Source organism: Pempheris klunzingeri, chromosome 16 (assembly GCF_042242105.1).
Source record: "Pempheris klunzingeri isolate RE-2024b chromosome 16, fPemKlu1.hap1, whole genome shotgun sequence".
NCBI classification, from domain to species: domain Eukaryota; kingdom Metazoa; phylum Chordata; class Actinopteri; order Acropomatiformes; family Pempheridae; genus Pempheris; species Pempheris klunzingeri.
In genome coordinates, this window is record NC_092027.1 from 13,212,100 (window position 1) to 13,231,107 (window position 19,008).

General features: G+C 40.6%; 1 protein-coding gene across 4 annotated transcripts in view; it reads right to left on the minus strand.

Moving 5' to 3' along the window:
• Positions 1–246: 246 nt before the first annotated feature.
• elmo1 (engulfment and cell motility 1 (ced-12 homolog, C. elegans)) overlaps positions 247–19,008 on the minus strand; it is a 104,619-nt gene continuing 85,857 nt past the window's right edge. For all 4 annotated transcript variants that reach the window (XM_070846126.1, XM_070846124.1, XM_070846125.1 and 1 more), the window contains 6 exons: positions 13,102–13,265; positions 10,376–10,488; positions 6,003–6,110; positions 5,536–5,618; positions 2,560–2,637; positions 247–1,737 (listed from right to left, as the gene is read on the minus strand). In XM_070846126.1, the coding sequence (XP_070702227.1) occupies positions 1,537–1,737; positions 2,560–2,637; positions 5,536–5,618; positions 6,003–6,110; positions 10,376–10,488; positions 13,102–13,265 (747 nt within the window). In that variant the 3' untranslated portion in view covers positions 247–1,536. The remainder of the gene's footprint in view (positions 1,738–2,559; positions 2,638–5,535; positions 5,619–6,002; positions 6,111–10,375; positions 10,489–13,101; positions 13,266–19,008) is intronic.

The following is a 19,008-nucleotide window of genomic DNA, read 5'->3' on the forward strand; positions in this document are numbered from 1 at the left end:
AGTGAATATTCACTGTGGATTTTAAGTTTAGCAGGTACTTTTAACTTTTGTTTCCTTTAAGATAAGCTACAATTATACAATTATATCTATAACCTAAATATGTGCTGCTTTTGGCCAAACAGCTAAACAAGGACTTGTTTGTTCTTAATCAAGGACTAATCTTTCACCTGCATCTTCAAAACACCATCATGATCTTTTAAGTGCATGTGGGTCATCAAACAAGAGAGGAACAGAAGAAAAAAGTAGTTACGTTTCTTAAATCTTTAATGTAAACAGCAGTTTTGAGGAGCTTTGAAAAATCCTAAAGAAAAACATCTGAAGGTATTAAATAGGAAGGGGGAAAATATATAAATCATACTAGAAATAACAACCATGATCTGTTTTTAAATTAAAAAAATACATAAACTTTCAATTTTGTGGCCTTATAGTCCTAAACACACAAAAAAAGACAACTTCCCTTGACCAAAACACTAACTTCCTCTTTATAATACCAACTACTTGGCAGTTTCACAATTTTAAAATCACTAAATTATGACCATCTTACAAATGAACAAAAAAAGCTCAAATATTGCTTAGGAATGTTGTGTACAGCAGTCATTACAATGAAAGAGACTCAAATGAGGGAGAGACGAGTGTGTTTGTATGTGTGTTTCACAATGGTGGTGCTTTTACGGTTGTTTTTGGCAAAGCCGCTGTGTAGGTGTGTACAATATGCAGTAAGCAGCGGTGGGATAATAACATTAAGATTAGAATATTTATAAGAAAGGCTTTTTACTGTAGTACAGTGCCTTGATTTTGAGAATCGTTATATTCTAACAGTCTTCAGTATATGTGTAGCAGGACAGAGCTGATACAAGACTATTTTCTAGAAGTATTTGTCTTAAAATGTACTTCAACTTTCCTTTCAGCCTCTTAGGAACTTTTTAGCTGCCACAAATACTGTAAATGAGTGTGTGACAGGAAATACTGCCGGAGAACTGACGGTAAAACACAGAACCCCGTCCCTCCCTGCTCCTGAACTACACAACTATCCTCCCTCCCCCCAAAAAGCCCTGAGGAAAAATAATAAAGTAAACATAAAAAAGGACAACAAAGAAGCTGAATCAAATAGATTTTCTAAGCATTTGTCTACAACAATCTTCGAGCAAAATGACAGCGGCCACCTCGGCCGAGAAGAATAAGTGAATGTTTCAAAACATCAGACACAGGAGGAGAGTGAGGAAGAGGACGCAGGACAACCGACAGGCCAAACAAATACTTCCTGGTTTCTCTTCTCCATGGCAACCTGATGACTCTGCATTGACCCCGAGCCCCTTAAGTGCAGCGAGCGAGCCTATTAATATGGACCATTTTCTCTCTTGTAAAGGTCTAGCAAGAGGAAAACAGTTCAATAAATCCTTTTTCTTTCAATCACAGTTCATTCTTACATTATGTGGTTTTATTTGTTTTTCTTCCAGTTTATAAGAAAAGGGGATTGGTCCAGTGAGTACAGTAGGTGCTGGGTGGGTTTGGGTTTGGGCTCGTGGGGTTGTTCGTCTAGTTACAGTCATAAACAAAGTCATAGTTGCTAGGTTCTTTGGGAATCGGGGGCGGGGCCTCGGGAATCTGGATGTTCTCTAGATCCAAGAGGCGGAGCTTCATCTCCATGGAGAGGAGGGTGTCCATGTCGGATTTGGTGTAATCGCTGGTCATCTCTTTACCCAGGAGGGCATTTAGACCATCTGTCCACACGCAGTACTGTAGAGGGATGAGCAGAGGTAGAGCCAAAATCAAAACAAATCAGTACTGGCAGAAAGAAACTGAAGTCATAGCATCACTTCCAAAATCTACAAACTATAATTGAGCACGATATGTTTTCAAAGTCAAAGGAAGCTGTTGACAGCGTACATACTCCACTTGCTACAGAGACATGCAGGTATAAAAGAAGCTGACCACCAAGGGAGGAAACTTTGTGTACACTGTGACTCAAGAGAAATATAGCAGGGACACCTTCTCTCCTGTCCTCAATACAAACTTCTATGTTTTAAAAAAGTTTCTCAATTCAAGCATCAAGAAAATGATGCAAATTATCCCAAGAGGAAGTCTTGAAGTATCGCACCTCTGTGTGCAAGGCCATTATGCACAATGTTTCAAATTAATGGGAAAAAGTATTTCATAGAAATAATCCATATTTAACACTTCATTTTGAAGAAACCTTTAATTCTCAAAGCAGTCTAAGTCTTAAGTCTACAGCTCTAGTTATAAATGTTACAGGTTTCCTTCATATTATTTCTATGCTCACATTTATACTTTGACAGCATGTGCACATGTACATTCAGCCACTAAAGATCAGTGAATTAAACTGCCAGACAAAGAGTGTCCCAAAAGACAATACACGCACACATTTAGTCCACAGTATGTTTCACATGAACCACTTAAATAAGCTGTGGTGATCATTTCCAGTACATACCTGACTGCCACACTTGCATATACTCTATACTTGCACATTAAGAAAAAAACCTTCCTCTGTGTGTGTTACACATTCTGTCTGACACAGTCAACAAACCAGTGTTGGCTTACCTCATGCTTGTCAGGAGCAATAAAGTTTAAATACTCGTCGGACTCATAGAGGACAGAGAAGGCCAGCTCTAACACCTCCTGGAGAGAAGACAGAGTGAAAGGCGGAGAGGGAGGAGTGAGGGAGAGAAAATGGTGCAAACACAGAACAGGACATACAGACAGTGACACAGTGGAGGAGGTGGGATGGCGAGCGATAAGAACAAAAGGGTGCAAGAAAAAAAAAAAGAACAGGTGAGATTCACACCACAATGCTGCCATAACAATGTGATCTCCCTTTCCTCCTCACTTCTTCTGTTTACCTCACGCTATCTGTTACATCAGCTGCACATCAACTCATCAGGTGTCAGCGAGGTAGAATTTAAAGAGGGAAACTCTGTGATACCCTAAGATACTACATATTGAAAAAAGCCTGGGGAGGCTGGAACTATAATTTGCTATGATTCCCTGAAACTCCACTATGACCTACTGCAGGAAATAAATTGAATGAGGTGTGAGGAGAAAACAGACAACAAGAGCCACATTTGTATACATGAAAGCAATTCATTAAATGCTTGCGTGCAATTTGTGTGAAATTAGAGAGTGATTTATTACGGCAGCAGGCATTACACAGTCAGAGACTGGGACAGCAGCCTAGGTGCACCATGTGAGGGAGAGCTTAAAGGATGCAGTTCAGTCAAGGGCTTTGTCTCAGATCAGGGGGCTCAGAAAAGAAAAGATGTAGTGCTGAAATAGAAATACTTACTACCAAAGTATGGGAGTTAAAACCATTTACTACAGCCAAAACCCAACTCAAGAGACACATATTTGGGTGCCTATTACTCAACATATACTTAAATCTATGAAAATAATGCTGTGAGAGAATCTCAAATGAATCTCTAGAGTTGGAAAACACAAAAGAAAAGGCTGTATACACAAGACTAAGATTTGTGTGTGCAATTTGTTATATTTATACCTGATATAATATATTTGACACATGCATGCAAGACAAGACACTTCTTAGTATGTAATCAGTGTCTTCTAATCACATTTGGGCTTTAGTTGTATAACAATTGAAATAAAAAAAATGTTGATTTATTCACTCATGATGCTAACATGCTGTTGTTCAGCAGGTATAATGTTTACCATGAGCACCATCACCATGGTGATATGCTAACATTTGCAAATTAGCATTAAACACAAAGTACAGCAAAGTGCTACTGGTTTTTGCAGTATTGCAACAAATCATTGGACAAATTATCATTTGTCAGAAGACTTGTCGGATGATCACAGAAGTATTTCCAATTCATCCTGGGGGGTATGTCCGTAAGAAATTTCTTGACAATCTCTTATTATTATTATTTCAGCCTGGATCAACTGAACGACTGATCGATTGATCAACCGTCACTGCCACTGCTAGAGCCATGCTGCTAGCCTGACTCAGGACTAACAAGGTGCTGGATGTAAATGACATTAATATAGCTGAAGTCTCCATAGAAGTGCGAAATAACAGCAACCAAACACAGTTTTGCAAATTAAATAAATGTAATCCCCACAGTGCATTTAACAGTTTTGTAAGTGGTTTACGTTTATGGCCACAAAGACACAACTCTGCTCTTTATTTGGTGTAATAAAATGGATGTCGTGTTCATTTATCAATACTCTTTTTTAAGAGTTGTTTTTGTTTATGAACTAATTAAGTGCAGCTCCCCTTTCTTGGAGTGCTTTGTCTGCTATTATTGAGATTTCAATAAGATACTGCCTAATTAAATCTTCTTTTTCCCAACACAGCCATATTTTAATATAGCTGCGCAAATTGGCACCTGTTATTATGATGCGGAGGATTCTTCACACAAATGGGACCCATTGCAAACTGCACGAACATTAGTAAATACAGCAAAAGATGCAATCATCCACACTTATCATGTATCCTCCAGTCATTTGAAAGATGCACTACAGTAATGAAATGCAGCACAGATGAAAGGCAAACTGGAATTCCAGGTTGGTGCACCTGTTTTCCAAATAACACCCCTGTCTTGAGGTAGAAGGTGTCTGAAACAAGGTAAATATGACCTTGTGTACATACCTCTGGGAGATATGGAATAATTACAAAACATAATGACATTCAGCTAAGAGCTGCTTGTGGTGAATACATTTGTAAGTATTCTGACAACACAGTCTGCAACACTGCCTGCCACCTCATCCTCCCACCTGTCTCAGTGTCCCACATCGGTCCACATGTCAGCTCTGGTCTATAGCCAGTAGAGGTGACTTTGGCTGGCCTTGTAACAGTGAGTAATGAAATGTGATTGTGGTCTCATTCACAAGGCTGGGACAGGCCTGCTAGACGGCCCACAGACCCCCCTCAGGTCATTCTCCTAGACTTGCGCTTATCGACAAGGTAATAAAGGAGACAAAGCGGGGAGGAGGCGTGCTCCTTTGTCTTCAAGGCTATTTATCCAAGATCCAATATATCAGAGTCCTGTGGGTTGGGGGCCAAGGTTTGCAGAGGCAAAGTGAAGGAGAGGAAGGGCTGATGTGTACACAGACACAGACAAGGTGGCTCTTTCATTCTGGTTACGGCACTACAGAGGGCACGTAGATGTGTTACTTTCAAATCTAAACAGCGAAGAAAATATGTCAGCATGATTTTGGTAGCTCTTATGTCTCGTGTCAGCAGCTAAAGGACTATTTAGTAATTTATTTCTACACAAGCCCACTGATGGATACATCTCTCTGTGCTGAGCACTGAGACCCAAGTTATTGTGTTATTTCCCAAAGCAAATTTATGTAACTGACATCACGTTATGCAACTCTCACGCACACAGAAACACGTTCTCTCGCCTGGATACACACCCAACCACCCACACGCATGCACGTGTACACACACGCGTGTACACAAACAAACACACACACACACGCATGTACACAAACGCACACACACACGCATGTACACAAACGCACACACACACGCATGTACACAAACACACACACACACACCTTGTTTTGCTTCAGGGCTCCCTTCTCCTTCATGTGAGGACAGTCTTTGCCGGTGATAACAGCTTTGATATCAGCCACAGGCACTGAAGAGAGGACAGAAGTGAGTTAACAACAACAACAACATCATCATCATCATCATCATCAACAACAACATCCCTCTGACAACTGTGTCATCCCAGATGGGTGGCTGGTTTATTCAAATGATTAAAAGTTAAAATTCTTCATTGCAAGTAAAACTGATGTTAACTGATGTTAAGTCTCAACGCCAACAGTCAGTGTCAGTGACAGCTTGTCACTTCTCATACTATGTTTTGGGACTATGTATGCCCTCAGCTTGGATAGAGATGGTAGACAGAAAAACATATTTGATAAATATCGTGAGCTACAAGTCACAGTAAGTGCAATAAAAAGACATCCTGTGTCACAATAGTGCGTAACGACTATCAATAATTTCACTTGACACTCACATTTGTCCTGTAAAGAGTCGTGGGGCACTTCGCCCTGAGGGCTCTCTTCCAAATCTCCATAGTGCAGGACTTTATGGTTCGGAGACAGACGGCAGTACCAAAACTTATCTGGAAGAAAAGGTGCGGAGAAAGGAAGACATAGGGGAGGAAAAGGGAGATAGAGACAGATTTAGAGGAGTTATGAAATAAGTTGGAGGCTGGCATAAGACATCATTTGGGATTGCATGAGTCATCAACAGGAGAGAAAATTAGCATGGCAAAAACTTTGTGACAAAAAGAGAAAGAAAAAGACAACAGCCTTAAGGAAAATCCACAGATGGGCCATGATGCTCTGCATGAGGGAGGGACCTTGATGGGCAGTTATCATTATAACAATGATTCATCTACAATATACACACTCAAGTCAGGATATCCAGCTTTTTTTTCCCTCTTGCTCAAAGGAGGCAAAGACAAAACTTTAACTGTATTCTGGTGCTTGTGTGAGGGTCCAAATACCTTCTCTACCTACAAGAACTATGACTGAGATCATTTGAATTACACTTCTTTGGTGTTACAACATGTTTTTTTCTTTTTATCCAAATAATAAAGGCTCTGTCTGTAAGGTTGCCTAATTATTTTTACACCACAGACCACCTGCACACTAAGAAATCTTGTTCATGAAACTTTTCATATCCTCTTGATATTGACACTGTATCATTGAGGCTCTACGCGATGGTTTTGTAGTGGAGCATGGGGAAATTATTTTAACAAGGCTGGTAGCAATAAGACTTTTACATACACTGCCTAAAATGAGAATTTGAAGTTCTTGTTTTATCATTATTGTAAAGATCAGGCTTTGTGGTCAGGCAAGACATAATTTGAGCAGGACAATTTAAGGAGACGGGGCAGCATGGTGGTGCTGTGGTTAGCACTGTTGCCTCACAGCAAGAAGGTCCCGGGTTCGAATCCTGGTTTGAACCCGGTGTTTCTGTGTGGAGTTTGCATGTGGGCTTCCTCCCACAATCCAAAGACATGCACATTAGGTTAATTGGTAACTCTAAAAATTGCCCGTAGGTGTGAGTGTGAAAGTGAAAGATTGTCTGTCTGTCTCGGTCTATATGTGGCCCTGCGATTGGCTGGCGACCAGTCCAGGGTGTACCCCGCCTCTCGCCTGAAGTCAGCTGGGATAGGCTCCAGCTCCCCCCGCGACCCTGACGGATTAGCGGTATGGATGGAATTTAAGGAGACATGATCGCTGATTAAGTTAAGTGCATTTTTCCCTTGACTGATCCTCCAGCAGTGGATCCTCCGTGGCCAGCCTGGTGTTCTTTAGCGGTTCCCTGCCAAGGTGGGCACCAAGCTGAGCTGGCAGTGAGCGGGCACAGACTAGGGAGGTCTGGCTGGAGCGTGCAATGGTGGCACAGTCCAAGTCATAATTGCTGAAAATAGACAGTTGGTCGTGCCAGGCTGGTGCACAGTGGCACCAGTCCATGGGGAAGCAAATAGAGATGTGTGTGGCAGCTGTGAGGGGGGCGTTTTGGGGGAGGACGCTAGCAACTGTTCAGCTTAACTGTTAGCGTGACTGATTTGTGTGTGCATGGGTGTCTATACACCAGCACATATGTTCTTCCTTTGGCTTGAAAACACTGCATCGCTATCTTGGATTGAATTTAATTTTTGTATCACTTAAACTATAATTGTCTTAATCTGATTCAGCTGCCAGAAAGTGGTGGTGAACAGCAAAATTCAACAGAATCATCCCAAATTTCCAATTTTAGTTTCGCTTCAGTGCAGCATTTACACAAGGTACATTCTCCTGAGCCCAAAGTGCTGTTACCTGCCAGTGCCCTGCACTTAAAAGATTGTACAGATAGTACTCTTTCTTCAAAACTTCAAAACACCATCAACCTGAGCTTTTAGAGAAGCATCCCCTTGTCATGGGCAGACTGGCACTATGGAGCGTAGAGAGGAGAGTCATCTGCACTGAAGTCAGCTAAATTAATATTTGATGTAGGTACTTGAGTCCCTGCAGGCTGGAGGACTTTGAAATAGTCGTACAAGATGCTGAGGGAGAGGTAAGAGGGAGGGAGGAGGGGGGATGTATTCTATGTATGTAAAAAAAGATAGGTCAAGACGCATAGTAGTGGAAAGACAGTTACCATTTCTGAGAAACATGAGCATTGTGAAAGGTTGTCTGAGACAAAAGATGAAAAAGAAATTACACTAATAAACCAAGCTTCAGCATTATTCATGCAACACCCTGCTTACAATTTAATGTCTCATTCCAATGCGAACACCAAGTGACAAATTAACCTCACTATATGGCTCTTTTTACTCTTGTTGAATTTGCCTAAGTTCTGCAAGACAAAGTGCTCTTCAAATTGTCAATGCATGGATGTGATGTAAGTACAATCATGAGAACAAAGGTTCAGAGAGGAGAGGGAGGGAAGGATAGACAGTATGGGTGGACTGAAGAGAGATGAGAGTGAGGGGAACGGATGAAGAAAAGAGCACAAAAAAATGAGGGTAGGAGTGTTGGGGAGAAACGGCATGTTCTTGACTCCTTCAAAGGTCTTCAGAGGCAAAGACAGCTACATCTAGCTTGTAGCAGGCAGACGTCTTGTCTGCAGTTAGCGTGCTGTTGCAGCAGATTCAAACTGGTGTAACCCTACAGGCTAGTGTGCTAAATGAAATCCAGTGAGCTCATGGAAATGCTTTATGTATGGCTGTGTACGGCGTACTGCACCTGAATGGCTAATGGTGTTGTTTATGTGTTAAGTATGTGTGCTCGTGCACGTATGTGTGTGCATGTGTCCTTCGTTCTTTTGACAAGCTTTCTAAGATCTCGCAGAAAATAATCATATGGTAATAAGTGACTATTCACAGCATGTCGCTGAGTAAAAAACCTGACAAGAATAAATTAGTCGACCAGAATCAGTGAAAATGATCAGACACTAAATCTGGGTCGATGCTTTCCCCCTTAACATCTGTTCTGCAACATCTTTTCTATTCAAATCCCTTTTCCCCCCATTGCTATATTTCTTTTCAGTTTTTCACTTTCTGTTAATCCAGCTTTGACGACATCTGGATGACAGCTGCCAAGACAAATCGTGCTCAGACTTTAGAATGCCAGAATACGTTGGTGTCAGAAGAAGAAAATCCACCCGGTTGTGCTCAATATGATTTGACTTATTGGAGGTAAAGTTCCTGCAGGGAAGCTGATGACAGTAATGCTATAACTACAACCCACAAGCTGATCTTGACAACGGGTCGTTTTATTTCATGTATATGTATATGTAGACAGAGGAGGGTGGAGAAAAGGGAAAAGAGGGAGGACAGACTATTGAAGGGATCAGGTCTCAACCAGATTAAATCTTCTTTGATTGAGGAGCAGTATATTATAAAGGCTAAATGCTACCACTGTCTTCCTTCCTTCTCTCCGTTCTTTCTTGTGGCAGCGTGTGTGAAACACGATATGAGGCTGACTGATTTAAATATGTTCCCATCTGAGCTGGCTGCTGGTTTTTCACTTTCTATCCTCCTTCCTCTCTCCACCCCTGGATGACTGAGAAGGAATACCATTAATACTTGCGCTAAATTAAGTGTATGTGTGTAGATTACTTTTGCTTTCAAATATTCAACATATCAGGGCACCACAGACTAATCCGACTTCCTTAATGACCTTAAATGTGAACATCTAAAAATATCCTCTTAAATTGCAACCCTCAACATCTACCATGACAAAAATTCTGTTATTTCTCTGCAGAAGATACAATGCTTTATCATTTCCATTACACCCTCCGTTCTGTAGAGCTTAGAGTTACTCTTTTGTCACTCTTTCAGGTTTTTTCCACAAAGCTTTCTCTAGAATTTATCTTGACAAGTGTCTATAAGTGTGTGTTTATCCTACTTTTGGCTTCATGTATCTTATTGTTTCTTTACATGCCATGTATCTTTGAATGCAGTGGCAAAAGGAGGGGAAGATGCTGTGTTTGTACGTCTCAGGACACAAAGACATGTGAACAGCATTTCTGTATGTGTTTGAGTCAAAGAGGCGACGTGCCACTATATGTCTCTGCCTCAAAGGCTGACAGAGTCAGAGAAATTTTTGTGAACCATCATGACGGCAGTCCGGAGCATCAAAGATCTGCTGTGAGACACATCTCCTGGGGGGATTTCATAACGCAAAGGGAAAAAGGCGATGAGTGGGGGTGCAGGGAGGAGGGATAAAGAACAAACAGACAGAGGGAGACAGGAGAGGAAACAGAAGAATTGCCCCCATGAACACAGCAGAGAGGGATGTCAACTTCGATGCCTGTGTGGTTATGATCTGTGGATGTATGTTTTATGCTATGTTTATACATATGTGTGCATGTGAGTTCTGGTCATCTCACCTTGCCTCCTGCGACTACTGATTTTCCTGAAGCAGGTTCCCTCACACAACCTGTTGAGCCTCTGCTGTTTGATCAACTCCATAATCTCGGGCTGGATCTTCTCTCTCAGCTCCCTTCAGCAACACAGAAAACGAACATAAACAAACACATCCACATCCCAAAAACCACACCCATCCAGATGTGAAAAGTGATGACAACTAGCTGCAAGATGGACAAGACTTGGAGGTGAATTCTTTTCCATTTCCCATGTTTTCTGGCAGTGTGAAATGTTCATCTGACTAACAATGTCTCTTAAATTATGACTGTCGGGGGGGAACAAGAGGAAGCCAGACAGACAGTCTGACTTCCACACATGCATTCACATGTACACACAATCAGAAATACATCATATAGTGTCCTCAAAGGCTAATTAGTGGAAATCTGCACTGCTTCAGCTTTTGCTTTGGTAGCTGTCATTTATTCATACATCTACATGTGTGCCTGTGTTGAATATGGGGGTGAAGGCAGCATGAATTATATATATTATCATTTAGCATTTCTAACATTTTATTTCCCCCTTTGCTGACGTCCTTGATCACATTTCTGTCCTTCATTCTCTTCCTCGCTTTCTTCTTCAGGCTCCTCGGCACTCATCTCCCTTCATCCATCTCCCTGCTCGCCCTCGCTGTCTATGTCTTTGCCTCATCAGTGACTCCAGTCATTACATTGATCTGTGGTTGGACTTTCACCCTGACATCTTTAAAGAAACAGCTAGTGGGGAAGGCGTGTCTCATTGTAGGAAGGATAGATGATGATAGCTCGGCTTTACCGCCTCATGTGCTATTCTTCTGACTGAGCAAGGCACAGGTGAGACTATTTTTGTCGGAGAGCTTCAGATGGTTTGGCTGCAGTGTCTTTTAGGGAGTAGCTCCGGTTTCAATTCAAAGTGATTTTTTTTTTGGCAAATGTAGAAAATCACAGACAGTTAAATTAAAGCACTGAGGTGCTAGACCTCTATAAAGGAAGCACTCTGGCTGGTATCAGGTGTTCAAATGATGAAAGAGGTGGGACGCAAAAACTCATTTCCAGCTTTGTGGAAATGTACAGTACTTACACAGTATATTTGTAATATTTCCAAGCACAGGTGGAGAAGGCAATCAATAATGCATTAAGTTAAACCACTTTTCCTCCTAATTTTCTGGGGTTTGCATTAAAGTTGAATAATAACATTTTCTCATAAGCATGTCCTCAGCAGTTCTGAGCTGACCTACTGCATAAATTCTTTATGTGATGTCGATTTTATTTTTTTTTGGTCTAAGCAACTTTCAGCAAATACAAAACATTCTGTATACATTGCAAAATAGCTCAACGATTTCCCTACATGAGTCAAAATGATATAAAAATAATCAGACGCCCTACAGGAGACACAGCTTTGATCTGAAGCCATAATAGCTCCTCTTCACCTTCTTTTGATGTCTAAAGTCATTCTCTACAATAATTGATGGCAGAAAACTGGCAGCATTTGTTGAAGGTAATACAGAGCTCTTTTAAATCTGCTGTCTGACATGCTCTGCTCATTATGTTTACAAGTCATGACTGTACTGTATTGATTAGAGGAAAATTCCACCCTCGGGCAGTCTCATGCTGTTGAAGAGAGACTCATCAGCCTGTAATGTTCAGTGCTTTCCAACAGTTATTCTGTGATAAAATGTTAAAATGTGCCTTTTCATTTCAGCATCTAATTCAATTACTTATCGTCTACTTTGCCCAGAATGCTTTTTGACAACAGCCTGAGGATGGGTGAGAACTTGCTGCGTTTTACTGCACTTTTATTTTTCCTAGTTAATACAGGAAATATTAATTGAAATTCATTGTGTAACACACGTGTTACACATGGTGCCTAATTTAAATGTAAATAAGATAATAACATCTAAAAAGAATGGACCTTGAATTAAAAGCTATATTACCTGAAGTTTTTTTTTTTATTATAACACTGTTAAAAGGGTACATTTTTTGCAACTACTTTCCCTTTTGTTCTGCTTTCTCCACTGGGATTAATTGGCTGCTAAAGTTTGGTTTCTACCCTTCCAATATCGATTCAATAAGCCCTTGGCTCAGCATTGATTACTGTTCAAAGGGACAAGCTCTTTTGGGGAAACGATTTTTCAATAGTGCTGGCTACTCCATTAAATACAAGCAGGACAAAACAATGTTCTCCATTACAGGGCCTGCATCCATGATCAGTCAATGAATGATCTATTACAGACTGGCTCTCCATGCTAAATGAGCTGGAGGGACGTTAATGAAGCAGTTGCAGTTTGCAGACAATTTGAATTTAATGCATATTTTCAATCATGAGAGCAGAGCACGGGTGCAACCTGCTTTAGGCCAGCAGCTGGCATTTGGGTGACAAATGGAAAGTAGAAAAAAGAAGCAATTATAAGCGTATTAATGACCACGGCTCTTTTCTGTAGATGTAAATTATGTCCTCATTCGAGTCTGGATCAGGTAGATGAGGAGAAAGCGAAAGAATAGCACTGAGCATTTCCTTCCTTTTCCTCTAAACAAAGCTGTGAAAATCTGAGTAGATATTATTCACATTAAGTTCAGCATCTTGTGGCGGATCTTGACTTTCTTTTGTGGGACTCTTCAGACAACCAATATAACCCTTTGAAAAATGTATGCAAGTGTATTTTTGGTGTTTATGCTGTGCCAACATCATACTGATCACTGATGGGTTGACTCACAGGATGGGGCGGGACTGGAAGTCTTCCTGATTCATCCTTTCGGACTGGCGTATCTTCAGGATCTCTGTGTAACTCAGATTCTGCAGGCGACTTTTGAACTGGTCCAGGGAATTAGGCTTGAGAGTCAGCGCTCGCATGATCTGCTCCCTCACCACCTGCATTACCTGCAGAGGAGAAGAGGCAGAGGAGGGCAGGGTGAGATCATTGTGGATGCAGCACGTGCCAAAGAGGATGAAGAAAGAGTGTGCGCATATTGGCCATAGTCACTGCAGTCAGGAAAGTCAAAACTAACCCCCTCCCTATTTTGGGGGTCAGGGGAGCGTATAAATGCCTGTTCAGTTCCTGACAGGATTAATGATGGGTCTGGAGTCTGTAATCCAGTCTGGTGCACTGAGCCTTAAGAGGAAAAGAGCAAAGCAGAATAATTCAACAGTGGCTAGTCAACAGTTAGCCCCAGTATCATGCATCAGCGAAATGCATGACAGAACTTGCCTATAATACCCCAGCTAGCTAATACCATTAGTCTGGCTGTGGCTGCAGAGGCATGACATGAGCTGTGTTCCAAGTCATCAATCCCACTCGAGGCCTCTTTGTGATCAACAGAGGTAACAATACAATAGGAAAGCACTCTGCTACAACACATAAAACACATCATGCATGTCTAGATCAATTAGCCTAACGTTTATGCATTGCTGTCAGGAGATAATTAGTCTACACACAGAAGCCGCAGAGCTCCACACATATACACACACACACACACACACATTTAAAACTAATGCTCTGAAAATCTAATAGAATCATCAGCAGCAGAAATTGATAGCAAACATCAATCTTCTCAATGAACACAGACCGAGTACACAGACTGAGAAGATACCATCTTATGTTTAAGCAGATAAAAAAGGAATAAAGTGGTTGCTGATCAAAACTAAAGGGACTGTGTTCGTATTTGACAAATCTCTCATTAAATCTCATTAAAAGTAAAATATAAGGAAGGCATAAGCAAGGTCACTAAAAGAAATCGTATCCATTTTTCAGTCCTTTACGTATCAATTCATTTAGAACAGAAACTCAAACAAAGTAGCTATCATCAAATTGCATAGTTAATTTTTAACTTCTGGCCCCAACATACTTGCACTAATATTGCTTACATATAAGCTCTGGTCTTTCAGCCCAGAATACTGGATGTGACCAATCAAGCACCAAGGGCCTGAACTGAACAGTGCTTAAACTTATTAAGATGTGAAAGGGAATTAAAATAATTTAGGACAGGACCATGCAGCTAATAAAACACTGATTCTTTCCAAAGCATAAATATCTCCTCATCCTTTCGCACATACACTTGAGCCTCCGGAACATTAGTCCTCAGCTGAAACCTTCAATGACAGCTGTTTCCATTTAGCTTTGCACTCTGATTTGCATTCTGCATAATTAGGATTTGAGCTCTAATATGACTCAAAGATTGATTCTTTACTTGTGAAGGTATTCGGTCCACACACAAGGGACGTGACTGATATATACTAATATAATTCTTAATGTACTGAAATTGTTCACCTGCAACACTGGTTTCCCCATAAAACTGAGAGTAGATTGCAAAGTTTGAGTTGATGTGAGCCTGTAAATCCTGCTGAGACACTATATGTGATATTTGGCAGTAAAAATAAACTTGACTTGGCTTTATTCAGTATTTCTCCAGCCAGGTTGAGGAGTGCTGTTCCAGTTACCGCAGACGATGTGATGACAGGCATGACAAGCAGACCTGATTATGGATCAGCCTTGTTAGCAGCCACCTCTGAGGCTGCAGATTCTGATTCGCTGGATCAGACGATACTGAAGAGACTGAAAGAAATAGACTGTCTTCCCCTCTGTTCTCTTGGATTTGACTCTTTTTCTCTGCCTGCCTTGTTGATCAAATGCTTGAGAAAGACTAGTAGTTCCACACTTCTACACAATAAGAGCTTTGGGTGATGTTGTATGTGTATGTATGCGCTTACACATGCACAGAAAAGTAGATGTTTTTGAACTTTCCTTTTAATTGATGTGTTCACCCATTCAGTATTATTCATTTTCATCTAAGCTCCTCAACCTTAAAAACCATGGCAAACTCAGCGAGCCAAGATCCCAAGCATAGTCTTATGTAATATTGTTGTTGCCGATTGTACTGCAAGGCGATTACTCATCAACGTGCTAACCTCTGAACTCTCACTGGTCAGACTAAGCCAGGGGTGAGAGCAGTAAAAATAGATGATTTGAGTTGCTGAAAATGAAATATGAACAGCATAAACCTCCAACCAGCACCAGAAATCAGAAACACTCATGACAACAAAGGCTAGCGAGGATAATCCTCTTGAATCAGCATCGCATTCACTGTATAAAAATTCATTAAGAAGTGGTCTGGGCTAAAAGTCCCCTTTGGAGACGCTGGCGCTGCACAGTAAGAGCACCACAAAAAGGAATTAACCCATTTCTAATTATATATCTGATAAGCCTTAAGGTTATACTCAGCTCCCTACGCAAAAATACTGGTATAAAGTATTTTTTTTTACTGATTACACAATTTAATCCAGGGATTAGTTTTTGGAATGCAAATATGCTCAGAGGCGGTAATTACTGTGTATTTTCTAACAAATGGACCCTGGAAAATAAAAGGTTCACAACTGCAACAGAAAAAACTAAGGAGAGGTATTTAGAGGAGCAAGCATGGGGCTTTTTGGCACCAGCTGAGTTCTGAAATGAGCTTAGTGCATGATCGTGCCCAGATATGACAGATATCAGACTGTGTAACGCTGCATCAACTGCAATCACCACTCACAACATAGTATGACCGATGTTTTACTGATGTTACTGATGCACTTTATTTCAACAATGCAATCCACATAATGTTTCTTTATAATTATTGTATTACTGCGTATATAATGTTTCTGTATATATATATATATATATATATATATATATATATATATATATATATATATATATATATATATATATATATATATATATATATATATATATATATATATATATATATATATATATATATATATATATAATGTTTATTTAATTTCTCTTTCTTTTCTTGAGCTGCTATAACAGTGAACTTTCCCCACTGTGGGATCAATAAAGTTTATCTTATCTTATCTCATATTATGAGCCTGTGTTGTCCATGTAGTCTGATTTAGCTGCAAAGCTCAAACACGGAGTCACATCAGTGCACATGAAGTCTTTTCCAGTGTCCAGTCCAAATCTAACTGGCATTAAAGTTGATGCAGGACATAAGTGACTCAATAAAAGGTACATTATTCAAATCCCCTTTGACAGATGAAGATAAAATTTGAGATCAGGATTGAGGTTGCTCAAAAAGAAGTTCTGTTCTGTGCTGGGATAGAGCCCTAGTGTGCAGAATATTAACCTCATAAAATCACTGTTTAAAGAATTTAAAGACTATAAATGACACCCAATTTAGCAAGGTAAACTTGATGCATCGCTGTCTTTGGTTTAAACTAGTATCAACCAAAATAGAAAAGTTGCTGGACTGTCCACACGGTTCAGAGCTAACTGTGCTGTATCAAGGGTCAGTGTCAAATCATTACCCTCATAGAAGAATAAGGAAATATAAACAGAAAATATCATTCATGACTTTATCATAAAGAGGAGCCCCTCCGCTGTGTTCCTGCACTCCTGGAGTGCACCCATTATTCAGCAGCATGACAGTGACAAAACTATAAAAAACAGCACAAAAAAGACCAAACACTAGAGGGCGAAGGCCGACTCTTTGCCTTTCTAGGGGACTCTGAGTTAAATGTAGGCTTGTGGTAGCCAGATTCAGCTTTTTTTTACATTCACGTGTCTGTCCCTACCCGTTCTTCTTTTGGTTCATCCATCCATAAAGACAGCTGTCCATTCCTCCCTCGGCTGCAACGGCCAGGAACATATTTAGGTTAGCTCTCACTGTTGGATGTCACCTCATTGGAGGGCTTTTTTTTGGCCTCGTCTGTGATCTCTGTAATTTGCATGCCATATTTTCATGGGGAGGACACAGGTGTCCAGCTAATGGCAGATTTACAACCCCCTAGACCAGCCTTTCAGCCTCAGCCCCTGGCATCAGCCTCCCCTCCTCCTTCTCCTCCTGTTTGAGCTGAAATTCATGCAGACAAATGGATGAAGCCACAGTTTGCAATCATGCTACAAGAGATTAATCACTCCTGTCCACTACTTTTAATCACAACTTCACAGAGTTGCCTGTCATAAATTTTCACCACATGTACACGTGCCTATAATCCAGATAATTAAGCCTCAAATTAATTTATTTTCCCATTAAGATTACAAATGGTCTGTCAGTGTTTATAGATGGAACATTCTTCCCTTTATAAGCCATTTAAAACTAAAGGAAAATATAGCTGCAACGGACAAGGATCGGGTCATAGAGCTGACAAAATGTCAAAAATAAGATTTTGAGAAAATTGAGACAAAGATTGCAAAATTTGACAGAAAGACTGATTAAAATTATGGCAGCAGAAGGAAGAGAGAGGGACATCTATGAGCATTTATGTATACGTGCACTGGATCATGACCATAGATTGTGCAAACCAAATTCAAAATTTATAATTTCTAAGAAGATTAATGTATTAAAATTTCCATGGCAACTTTTGATCAGCAAAGTCCATAGATGACCCTGCCAAAGTTTCAAGACAATAGGCCCATTGGTTTCTGATGTGTTCAAAAATATGGATTTTGAGAAAAGATCCAGATGAAATGAGATCAAAATGATGAAAGAATCTTGACCCTTGGCTGAGCAGTTTTTGAAATAAAACATAAAACTTGATTGTTACAGCGGCACTTTGAGGTAGCAGGTGGAATTTGCAGCCTACCTGCCAATTTTCATGACTTTTGGTCTCATGGTTTTTTTGGTGCACAAACACATTTAGCGAAAAGAAATAAGAAGCAGATGAAGAAAAAAAGAGAGCGGAATAAGGGGAACAAAAACGATCCACACTGCTTGGAGCCCTAATTACATGAAAGCATAGAAAAGAGTGAGCTTTGATAACATCAGTTTTAGTTTATCACTTGCAGTATCATAAAACCCCCAAACTCATAGAACAGCAGGAAACTTCTATGTTTTGTATTTTTCTGAGCTTTTGAAGTCTCGTCATCACCTGCAGCTCGCTCTCCAGCCTCATCCTGATCTCTGGAGACTGACTGCCATCCAGCCCTGGTGTTTGAGTAGAGCTGTCCCTGGGGAATGTTCATTAATATGCCTTGTTTGCAGTCATGTCTCCAGCAGGAAAACAATTCTGTTGGCCCATGTGGCTGCACTAATTATCTCTGCGAATATTCATCACATTTAATATGAACACATGGTCCTTTCACAACAGGGCGGAGGGGCATTATGAATATTTTATCTTCATCCTTCTTTTTCATCCGCTGATTGCTCAGAGAGCACCTTGGTAGAGGTGAGATGACGTCAGTGCTGAAACAAACTTTGCAGGCCGGGCTCACTCTCAGGATGAATTTAGGATCAGCACTCTAGATGGTCTAAGTGCAGATTTGTTTATCTCGTGCTCTTCTTTCTATTTAGTCAGAGCTGTTGATCCAAGATTTATCGCCTCTATCTTGTCCACCTTTATTTCTGTCTTTCTCTACATTCCCTCTCACACACCGTAATCTCCTCCAGACAGCAGGCCATCGTTCTTACTTGTAGCTCTTTGGAAGGGAAGTTAGACAGCAGAGCAAGTGTCAGCAAAAGTAATTAAACGCAGTGCCATGAGCCATCTAGTACACATAATGAAGAGCTGGCCACGCTGACTAGTCTCCTCACTCTCGTCCTCTCTTCCTTTCAGTCTCTCCTCAAAGAGGACAGTTGGGCAGTTCCTCCTTCCGGGAGTCACCCTGCCATCCATCATCAACAAC